The sequence below is a fragment of the Aulostomus chinensis genome, chromosome 7 (genome assembly GCF_037954235.1).
Source record: "Aulostomus chinensis isolate RoL2024-O1b breed Wild chromosome 7, RoL_Achi_v1.0, whole genome shotgun sequence".
Lineage (NCBI taxonomy): Eukaryota > Metazoa > Chordata > Actinopteri > Syngnathiformes > Aulostomidae > Aulostomus > Aulostomus chinensis.
The window spans coordinates 16,773,622-16,784,791 of NC_141326.1; the positions used below are offsets into that span (position 1 = coordinate 16,773,622).

The window sequence follows — 11,170 nt, forward strand, 5'->3', positions numbered from 1 at the left end:
TTTTTTTCAGCTGTCCATGTACATCTTGACAGTAGCTTTGTTTAAAAGGACAGCATGTCTTAATTTCAACAGAAATGATTCCTACCCATGAGATGTTCATTTACATGTGGTCCCGTCTACACAATTAAAAAAAAAAAACCCAACATTGTTTACAAGGAACAATAGTTCTTTTTAATAAAGCAGCACTCTCAGCAGTGGTGTTTTTTTTTATTTCCTAGAGGGTTCAGTCGATTACTGCTTCATTCAGTTTCATTTGAGCCTTTTCACAATCAATGCATTCAACAATATTTTAATCTTTTAAATTCTCTAGTGAAAATCTTGTGTCTGTTTTGTTTGGGCCCCACCATGTTGTTGTGTCCTAACCAGAACCTCAGCCATTTGACATTGACATGCACAGGAAGAACATATTGTCTGAGAGAATGATCGGATTAATCATTTAAATGGTTACTTATTCACTATTTGCAATAATAGGATTTACACAACCTTCCTTCTGATCGGGTCCCGTTACTCTGATTGAGGTGGACACATGAGGTGATGTTCCTGTGCTATTTTTCTGATTACTAACGGAATATCAGGATCCATTCAAACCCAGCAAGTGACATGGAAATAACCATGCATTATGGAAAGGCATTAAAACTGAAGTGGCCAAATGGAATTCGGCTATTATTCATGTTGCTATTTATACCACAGCCTATGTTGCTACATCTTTTGATAGGATGAGAAGATTCCAAAATGAGAAAAATATCAAATTGCTCTCCTCCAGGGCCCCAACCCTCAAAGAGAACGTACAGGACCCTCTCCTGCTTCAAATACCCTTTTCTCACAGCACAAACACGTATTTACACTAACTGATTCCATTCCCACGACAATAGACTAGGTGTTGCTTTTCTTCTTTTTCTCCTGGTATGTCATATTTACAACACACCCGACAGAAGTAAAGGCGTTGCGTCTTTTGGGCTTCTGTACTCTTTGGTAGCTGTGTAAATGTTTCACAGAGGGCACTGACAGTGTTTCAGTGGTAAATGTTTTATATCTTTTGCTCCAGTCTGTCTTTCATACTCAACATGACGACAGCTTGGATTTGCGGCCAAGATGAGAAAAAGCTGTGGAAGTTACAGACAGAGGCGACGCACTGTCGTTGCCTTTGTTGTTACCATTTGTATTTACATCAACACCACTCGGAGCCGATAAATAGCCATGTTTACTAGAGGCTCATTTGATGCAGGAGTGAATGCAGATTAAACCCATTTCTATTGGAGACAAAAGCCAGACGTTTACAGATGTTAGCAAGATTTTGGGCTAATGGCAAAGGGGCTATAGTGTCGCGTTGGTGCTGCAGGCTCTTGTCAGGTGTCTGTTGTTGAAGTTGTTGAAGGTGTCTCTCAAACTGTCTCTCAGGAGCTTCATTAACGGTGCAAGGCTTCCTATTTCCTCTTGGGGTCGCTGTTGGTTTAATAAAAGGGCAATAATCAACTCAGCAACATCTCCTCTACTGCGTGTATGACTTTGAAAGGTGTGTCTTTCTTGAACTACACTAAGAAGGAGGGCAGATGGAAGCAAGATCTTGTATCAAAGTGGGACATCCTAAACCTGCATCGGTGCCTGTTGCCATGGGGGCTACACAGAAGAGGATGAATAGCATGAAGCACCTGCACTGTCACAGCAATAAGGACCAGCTGAATATATACATGCTTGGGGGTGACAAATGACCAGGGATCTGCAGATGATGTGTGACAGAAAAGGTGGACTGCGTCACCGAAATGACTTAAAGGGCTGCCAACCATAAAACCAAGCAGTGACAGTCATTTAAAGTTGTGGAGGCCCAGAATTTCAGCCCCACAAAGCACATCAGTCCATACTAGTGAAGTGACCCAGTTTTCAAACCCCCACCAAGTAGTTAAACAAGGACGCAAACCGTCTTCAACACAAGGTCTTTTCTTACCCTTGTAAGTGCTCGAATCATTCGCTGCAGCACTGCATCCTCTCTGTGTGGACACATGCTCGTCACTGTGCTCACACAGCTCAGTAGACAGTAAATGGTGTGTCTCTGTGCCTGGGAAAGATGACAAAGAACTTTTTTGAATTTCTGCAAAATAGGAATGGAAATGTTTCAAATATAAAACACTGCACAACGCATCTTATCAGGCTTTATAACTTTACCTTCTTGAGCACACTGAGAGGTCTCCTGTTGTTTACCCCACAGCTCAACCTTTCTACATCCTCCGTGCTTAGAACAGGCTCCTGAATGCAGGAGGGAACATAAAGATGTATCTGACAGAGCTTTGAGGATGTATAGAACAAGGAAACAGTACTGGTATAATACGTCCTTCTGTTTTAATGCCACTGACCCTCAGTTTCTCCAACCAGGTCCATAACAGACAAGTGAGGACAAGAGGATCTGATTCTGTGACCATCAGAGCCCAGCCACATTCACTACTGTTCAGCTCCTCCTGTTGGAAAGATGATCGGGGCTATTGATTTAGGAACTTAAAAGAACAAAAGAAAAAAGGTATTGTCTGATGTAAGACCAGTTTTACCTGCAGTAGAGCTGATCTGAGCAGGATAGCTTCTCCTGGAGGATCCTGGTCAGCCATCGCCTTGGCAATGACCCGAGCCACTGAGGTCGGACCTGGATTATATGGATTCCTGCACAACTATTTAGACAGAGATCATAGTGTTTCAAAGCAGGGACACTGTAGCTTTCTTTACTATGAGCAGGACTCATATTCACCTCAATGTTGGAGTTGTATTTGGGAAGTGCCTTTTTGGATGAGCACTTAGATCTCTTAGCACAGTTGTTGCTTGGTCTAATGCTGGATATTGGGATGTTGAGGGTTGGAGATTCTTTGTTGGTGGTCAGGTCTGGTAAAACCTTTGCAAATGCTGGACTAACTGGTCTCAGATCAGATCGAATTACATCTGTGGCACACCAGTGTCCCTCATTTATGAAAGCTGGGGTGCAGTATGGACTCAGATCCAGATCCTTTGGGACAAAATACATCGTAGGAGGGTAAGAAAGTCTTTAACATCTAAGTGACGTCTGTATATAACTGTAAATGTAACCTGACCTCATTGGCTGTGAACTTGCTGAGGTCAGAGTCGCTGTAGCTACGTTTATCCAGCAGCACGTCTCTCTTCCTCTCAAGAAATCCCAGTGGCTCATCCCAGGAAGACACTGACCCAGAGCCCACCAAGGAGCCCTTGTGACCCCCCACAAGCAAGGGCAAGTACTGTTTGGACACCAGCGTCTCCCGCACAGTCCTGCTGAGGGTCCTCAAAGCTGACCTCTTCTCCAATTCAGCATGTACCTCTGGAGCAGCAGGGAGACCCAGAGCCAAGCAGGAGAGACGCACACACAGGAGGTACACCACCTAAGAAGATGGTCAAGAAGAAGTCAGGGGGACACTCTGCTGTGCAGATGAGAATATTAATGACGCAGGTCGAATGAAGTCCAGACCTTGGGAGTGTGTCTGAGGGTGCGTGCTTCCTGGCCATGCAGCAGTAGCCCCTGTCGGTTGAGGTAGTGCTGCAGGGTAAAAGGGGCTCCATGACGCAAGCTGAGGTCTGGGTACTGTACCAGCTGTGTTGTAAGCAAGCGAGCAAAGTCGAACACCTGGCTGATCTGTGCTCGGGTTTGGATAGAACGAGGCCGTTTGATCCGCACAAAGTGGACAGCCTCACTCGCACTAATCCGCAGGGTGTAGATTAAGTAACAGGCTATCAGGACCCCTAGTGGACAGTCAGAGCATAACAGAGTGAATATAGTGATAGGTACACGTGCACAAACACTGAACGCATTAACAGTGAGTTATTGAATCCTACCTGTCCTGCCGAGGCCTGCATGGCAGTGGACAGCCACCCGTCCTTCTCTCACCGCAAAGGCCAAAACCTTCACCCCGTCAATGATGCCAACAAGGGAGGACACACCAAAATCTGGCATCCCAAAGTTGTAAAAGTAAACTGCAAATATGTACACAGAATATATGACTGAGTTGACAAACTGATAACCACTCCACTGTCATAAACCACATCTATTTCTAAAAATATTCTTTCACAAGTTTATCTGCCCATCTGCCTTTACAACTGGTGTAATTGAACTATCTATCTAAGCTGGAATCATTCTATCAGTCTAAAGCAGAGCATGTTGTGTATTTAGTGTACAAAAATCTCACTGTCATTGTCCATGAAGATCTGAGGAGAGTATGTGAAGCCACTCTCAAGATCGAGAGGAGGTCCACAGTGTGCATGCTCTCCTGGGATTTGCATATTAATGACTGATCTGATGTTCAACCTGGGAAGAAGTCACACAATGAAAACAAGAGTTGCAAGTACAGCTGCTAAACTCATTCAGAATTACTACGTGTATTACTGGTACATTGGAATAATCAGCAATACCTTTGAAACTGTTCTACGATGCTGTACTTCTCAATTAGATGATTTGAAGGTCGTGCCATGGCAATGATGTCATCAGTCACCCTGGGATATACAGTAGGCAGGAGTTAATGATAAATAATCTATCCTTTCATGTTTTTGACATATCACATGACACTAATCTATAATGGCTAGACTTTATTTAAACAGTCTCACCAGGAGGAGAAAAGGCCTCGAATGACCTGTTGGTTTGCTTTCCAGCACTCTGGTCCTTCATAGCGGCAGTCAATACCTCCACAGGCCAGCAAGCAGAGGAGTTTAGGTGGGATAGCCCTCACCAAGTTCTCCCTGGCCTGGGAGTAGGCAGGTCGGGGTATTGGTATGTGTGGGGTCAAGGTTGGCATCATCCTGTACCGGGAGAGACCCCTGAGATCAGCGACTGAGCATATGTGAGGGATTATGCCCAAACTGAGTTTACTATTAGCTTCATGTGAGCTTCCTTAATAGACACTTAGCTTTTGGTGCGCGAGCCTCTAAATTTCAGGTATTTCCTGCTTCAAGTGTATCATTAAGCCCCTTGGGCCTTTTTAGGCTTGAAAAAAAATGGAGACCTAGATAATCGGAATCTATTAAAAAAATAAATTAAATTCAAGGCTCTTACCTTTCTGCTCTTTTTTACAAATCCCATTAAATGTATTTCCATAAACCAAGAATGCAGAAAAGTGAAGAAACACACATTCTTCTATGCTGAAACTATGAATGCACACACACACACACACACACAGCTGACCCAGCTTCACTAAGCCTGATTAGCTGTCATAAATACATTAGAACAGACATACACACTCTAGCAAGCCAATTAAATAATGCTTATTCCTTCACTTGTGCATTGATGTCCTCATTACCTGGGAACAACATGATTTTATTTGCAGGGTGATGAGGGGAGACCTGCGTTGTTTATCGTTTTAATGTCAAGCGTAGAACATGAAAAGATGAGGTCATCATAAAGCTGTTATGTCACACTTGAATCACGGACATGAGCTCAAGAAAAACCTAACTCCTACGGATTGTTTGTCCTAAAACATGTCACCGGGGTTGATTATTTTTAATGAATGCTGTCTGACTGGGTCGCACTGCAACTGTTTAATATTTTGTCCGTACCGTGTCTGAGTTAGGAGGGATGCACCAAAGTATCGGTCATGTGTCAGTATTGGCCGACGTTCCCCTTGATGACAACCATCAGCATTAGTGGCAAAGAAGATGGCATTCATAGGTGTCTTTGATTGTTTTGTTCTTCTAGCATAAGAGAGAAGATAAAGATCACCAAAAGATATACAAACAAAAAACATCCACGTGGTTATCGGCGCAGTGTCACTGTCAGGGTTCGCTCCAATTTTTTCCCCCCCAATATATTTCTATATTTTCACAGCTTTGAGGTATTTCTTCATAGCCATTCATTCTATGACACGTACACGTGAATAATAAACAAAACTGATGCCTTGTGGCTTGATACAACATAAACAAGAGTGATATACTTTATACTTAAATACTTTAAAAACTTTTCAGGCTTGGAAAAAAGTGGCGCTTTCCAATTTTTTGCGACCTCATGAACCCTGTTTACAGCATCCCCATTATAAATCTTGGTTGACTTGGCTGGTGGCTTTACATCCCATTTGCTCCCATCAGTCGTTGAAGTTCCTCAGTAAATCATGATGAAACATGATTTAAAAAAAGAAAAAATATAAGAAATCAAAATCGAGAAAAGACCATTTATTCCTTAACGTCTTTATTCAGAGCTTTTATGTAAAATATCTTTAAGCGCATCATTTTCTTTAAGAGTGGCAGCTCCAGGATCTACGAGCGTACGCTGGAATGTAAACCCATATAAGTTGGTAGGCAAATATGTTGCACTTCAAGAGGGGCAGACTAATAAAACACAGTATTTGCAATCAAACAATACAGCAAATCCAACAATGAGCACATAAAGATCAAACAAGAACCAAAACCCCCTCCCAAAAACCACATGCTACTTCACTGTGTCCTTCCGACACTGGCCATGTGTCACCAATGATTCCTTCCTCCTCATACATACAAGGAAAATCTGTTAGAGTGGAGTTAAAAAAAAAAAAAAAAATGTATGTACAAACCATTAATTATGATGATTAAGGAGAAAGTGAATGAAGAGGAAGTCTGAAATTTTCAAATAAGCCAAAACTCCTAGTTACACAGAGGCGATCCACACACACTCGCACGTCACTGTGGTTCTGCTGCATCACAGAATGAAATAAAGTAGCACAAGAGGAAGTGTCTTATTGCGTCATCGTGTTTCAAAACCCAATATTCACTTACGCATTTTAAGAGGGCATGTAGCCAAGAATGAGACAATAAAAATCTGTGTTAAGAGGGACCAAAAGGTAGGCACAATGTTTCTCTTTGGATCCATTTACTAGGAAGCCATATAGCTCCGTGCTGCTATCACAATCAATTCACTTCAATCCTTGTCACAAACGAGCAGAGGACATAGAACAAACGGGTCTGCAAGGGAGTCAAATATCCACAAATGGTTACAGAACTGAACAGCTTGTAGCCTACAGTTTGTCTGTCCCCGAAGCTCTTGGGTTCTATTATCATATCCCCGACCCTCCTGCTCAAAGACAGTTGAACGAGTGGTTGCTTACTTCAAATGATGCGCAGAAAGAAGCCAGGTTATCAAGTCGCTTTTCATGAAATCCCCCTCATTTGCTCATTACGCAACTGAATGTTTTGTTTCAAACTGCTGTCAAGGAAGAGCTCGGTAACATCAAGAGGAAAAAGAAGAAATTAATGTCGAGATAATATGGAGATAAAGTAGATGTATGAAAAATGAGACATTTTTGTTTCCAAAAGATGATTATACTGTCCACCAGCCTTGTGTTTTGTTTTGTTTTTTTTCGTTTTTTTTCTGAGGATCAAAATGTTTCTGCATTGAATGTCTGTGTCATCTCTCTTGTCCTGTGATGTTCAGTCTCTCATCTGTCCAGCCAGTCTCCACTAGTTCTTGGACAGCTCATCGGATAACCAGTCGAGTCCTTCATAGAGCCCTGTTCCTTGGGTTGCACAGGTTGACTGCATGTGCCACTGCGGAGGCAGAGATGGCGACGTTAAAGAAAATATGACTGATTTGAACTCGACAGCGGGTAAAGAGAGCCTCTTCCCTGCTCAGATGACTTACTTTTTTGTGGCGGATGCTAGCTAGGTTCAGTTTTTCTGTGAGTTCACCGACTGGTACGGCATTAGGAAGGTCCTGTTTGTTAGCGAACACCAGCAAAATGGCATCTTTCAACTCATCCTCCTGCAGCTAGAGAAGAAAACACAGTTTGGCTTCATGTTCCGTTCAAAAGACAGTGACACAGATTACAATGCAAGGCAAGATAATATCACGTGCTTCTCAAAGCAAGTCTTTTTTTTTTTAATCTGAGTTACTAGATGTAATTTATGTTGAGTCAACAAATAATTATTGATAATAAAACAAAAATGAATAATTCTGCATGCTCAAATTCAACTAAATTCAAGAGATCTCATTGGATAGTTCATCATTCTCCGGGACAACAATAGTAACAAAGAGCTTTTTTGGGGGGTGGGGTGGGGGGGGTGGAATATAGTTCTCATCAAGTCCAAATACTACTTGTGATCAGCAAAGCGTCTGAAGATGTCAGTGGGTCAAAGACTTAAGTGACTGACTACAAAAGATTTGACACGAAATCTTAAATATGATGATTTATGTAACTTCTTGTGAATCTGTTTTGATTTCGTTGGATCCCATAAGCCCCCAGGCACTGTGTGCTTAAAGAGAGGAGTCACATCTCGCACACGGCTCTTTCAGTGGTATCTTAAACTCAAATTAAAGCAGAGGATGAGCACTTTAATCTGACATCACATTATTATTTTAATTGAATGGGCAAAAGTACAAAAAAAAAAGTGCCGTTCTCTAGAAATACTTACTGTCTGACCTGCGTATAGAACACAGGATTAAATCCAGTTCTGTATTGATGCGCAAGTGCTGTTAAGTTTATTTGAAAATGTCGTGCATTTAAACAAGTGGGGTTAAAAAGGAATAAAGCAAAAATACCGCAATTAAGTTGTGCATTATTGGCCCACATTTCCTCCCCTCTGTTTAAAATGAACGGAAACACACGCTGTCTACATTCCCTCACTGTAAAAAAAAAAGAAGAAAAAAAAAGCCTCACACCTATCATGTGTCTCTTTGCTGAGATAAATTTCTAAAACGTACAAAAACTTAAGATACTGTTTAGTCAGGAAGCAGAGGCTTTGACAAACATGATGTACGCTTCTAATCAGAGTTAAAAAGAAAAAAAGAAAAAGTGACGCTAAGGTGTGGAGTAAAAGAACAACAGTGTGTTTGTACACCGATGTTTGATCTTACAGGCAGGAAGCGAAGTCTCATCTATTGTGGATGTTATTTAAGTTCCAGCCAGAAGGATTTTGATGACACCAGAGGTGCACAACAAAGATCAGAGGTGAGGAGTTACAAATATCCATTAGGCTTTGCTTCCTGCCTGTAAAACTAAACTGAGGGCTAAGAAGTTCTACAGTTTGTGATCATTTCATGTATGAGCCAAAAGCTTATTTACATGGGTTATGAGATTTTCTACAAAAATATGAGCCCTAAGACTGGTTTTACATTTAAAGGGGAAGCTATTGTAGGACTTTATTAAACGGCATTAGTTCTATTTAGGCATATCTAGGTCTTTTAGTTTTTGACACATTTTCTCGTTCAACTAAAAACAACAAGTACAAGAATTTGTCTTCCTTTAAAAATGCTTCACAGTCGTCATAATTTTTGCAACAGTTGGAAAACAACATGGCACACTGGACTGGTGTGTAGATTAGGGAGCGTACGTGTAGAATACCAGACCAACGAAGAATTGAGTGCGTTCACGGGAACAGGAGAAAGTTTGCGGCTGCCCACAGACGTGCAGCACTTACAATCGAAGCAGAACACTCACTTCTGAGTTGAACACATTACATACATACCATCTTAAACAGCTCATCTGCTGCTTCAGTCAGTCTTTCTCTGTCATTACTGTCCACAACAAAGATGAGCCCCTGGATGAAGAAACAACATGGAAGAGGTTAGATCTGTCCTTCCTGTTAATGAGTATGAATGAATAACTAAATGATAAAAAACTAAAATGATAGAAATCTTGAGAAATTCTAAAATGTGACATATCACCTCAATAAATAATCGACTCTAAGAAAATCTACTGTGAATTTTGATTATAGAAAGATGTCCAAACCAACTTCATTAACAGGAAGAAGTGCATTTTTTAGACGAATTAATGGCAAATGCACAAATAGTACAACAGGTTGAACATCATGTGAAACAGAATTAACTATTATGAATAAATGGGGGACACGTACATCTAAAATGCACCTAACAACAGTCAGAGGAGATAAATGCTAAATGCTGGAAAACATTACATAAAACATAGATATTTAAATACACAAAATACATACTGCAATACTTTTCTTATCCCTTCTACAGATGGAATAACCTTGAACTGCTATTCTTAAGAGAATCAACAGTATTCAGGTGACTCATAGGTCTTGCAGTTCAAGAGAGTTGCATACCCACAGCGGTAATTGAGAACTTAGTACTCTTGTGGTGACGCTGCCTTCCTGATTGTTAACCCGGGTTTGGATTTCTAATGAGGGAGAGTCACGCCCATACCTGCGTGTTTTGAAAGTAATGTCTCCAGAGGGGTCGAATCTTGTCCTGGCCGCCCACATCCCACACAGTGAAACTGATGTTTTTATACTCTACTGTCTCCACATTAAAACCTTTGGAAAGAGGAAATAAACACAAAGATTAATACTGAAAAATCTACAGGTTAAACAGGTTGGGATTGCTACATCTGGTATTCAATACGGGATCGCTTACCAATGGTTGGGATGGTGGTTACAATCTCACCGAGCTTCAACTTGTACAAGATGGTTGTTTTTCCGGCAGCATCCAGCCCAACTACAAGGATGTAAATTATGATTTAAATCTCATCACGGAGGGATACAAGCCAGAACTCTGGGGAACAACGCGAAATAACCTCAAGGCAGTTTCCCCGAATTTCTTTCGACAAGGGATATGAATCCACACTAAAATAACTACACAACTGATTGAGGAATTGACAATGAATTGGAACGCAAGATCATTTCACAATCTGAGCTAGCTAACATAGCTAACAACCAACGTCAGAACCTGTTACCGATTCGAAACCAACTCAAACGCCAAATGAGACGTATTAGTTGGTATAATGGCCGAATACTAAAATGATAATAGTGACGCTAACCTCGAAGTGATACACGTTAATTTACGTAAAAAGTTGCCGTCAGTTGCTCGTTGTTCAAAAATGGCCGAATTGTATTATCTAACATTTTATTTTACAAACGGAGAGTTAATTCGTTTTTTTAGTAATCGTATTTTACTATCCTTACCATAAATCTATTTTATTTGATTTATAAAGTTTGAGACCTCCTCTACGAACCATTTAGCTAACATTAAACTCGGCTCTGCTAACTCTCGTCTGTTTTCACTCACCCATCAAAATCCTCATTTGTTTTTTGCCAAAAAGACGGCTGAAGACAGAAGATATGGTGAGCCCCATAATGTTACAATCCTAAAACGTAACCCTGGTATTAGTTAAATCCGAAGCGGAAGGCGATGATAGATGAGTTTTCTTCACAGTACAACTGCCGACTGCCTGCTAGTGCCACGTCCGGGGCCAACGTGGAATCCTCGACGTCA

At 41.2% G+C, this 11,170-nt stretch overlaps 2 protein-coding genes across 3 annotated transcripts; both read right to left on the reverse strand.

Annotated features, from left to right (window-relative positions):
* Positions 1-137: 137 nt before the first annotated feature.
* On the reverse strand, positions 138-6,343 carry LOC147258783 (protein tyrosine phosphatase domain-containing protein 1). 2 transcript variants are annotated; one of them, XM_086208810.1, is made up of 13 exons: positions 5,533-6,343; positions 4,588-4,779; positions 4,396-4,476; positions 4,173-4,291; positions 3,823-3,960; positions 3,458-3,729; positions 3,069-3,371; positions 2,732-2,983; positions 2,538-2,654; positions 2,349-2,450; positions 2,161-2,241; positions 1,943-2,053; positions 138-1,443 (listed from the first exon to the last, which is right to left on the reverse strand). In XM_086208810.1, the coding sequence occupies exons 1-13, from the start codon at positions 5,718-5,720 to the stop codon at positions 1,315-1,317; spliced, it is 2,085 nt and encodes a 694-aa protein (XP_086064936.1). In that variant the 5' UTR covers positions 5,721-6,343; the 3' UTR covers positions 138-1,314. The 2 variants fall into 2 exon arrangements, with proteins under 2 accessions (XP_086064936.1, XP_086064937.1); XM_086208811.1 differs by lacking the exon at positions 5,533-6,343 and adding an exon at positions 5,033-5,191 and having other exon boundaries at positions 150-1,443.
* A 143-nt stretch (positions 6,344-6,486) lies between these two features.
* LOC147258784 (ADP-ribosylation factor 4-like) lies at positions 6,487-11,166 on the reverse strand. The gene is made up of 6 exons (XM_086208817.1): positions 10,964-11,166; positions 10,313-10,393; positions 10,103-10,212; positions 9,406-9,477; positions 7,583-7,708; positions 6,487-7,488 (listed from the first exon to the last, which is right to left on the reverse strand). Exons 1-6 carry the CDS (start codon positions 11,028-11,030, stop codon positions 7,402-7,404), a joined length of 543 nt encoding a protein of 180 aa, XP_086064943.1. The 5' UTR covers positions 11,031-11,166; the 3' UTR covers positions 6,487-7,401.
* Between the last annotated feature and the right edge of the window lie 4 nt (positions 11,167-11,170).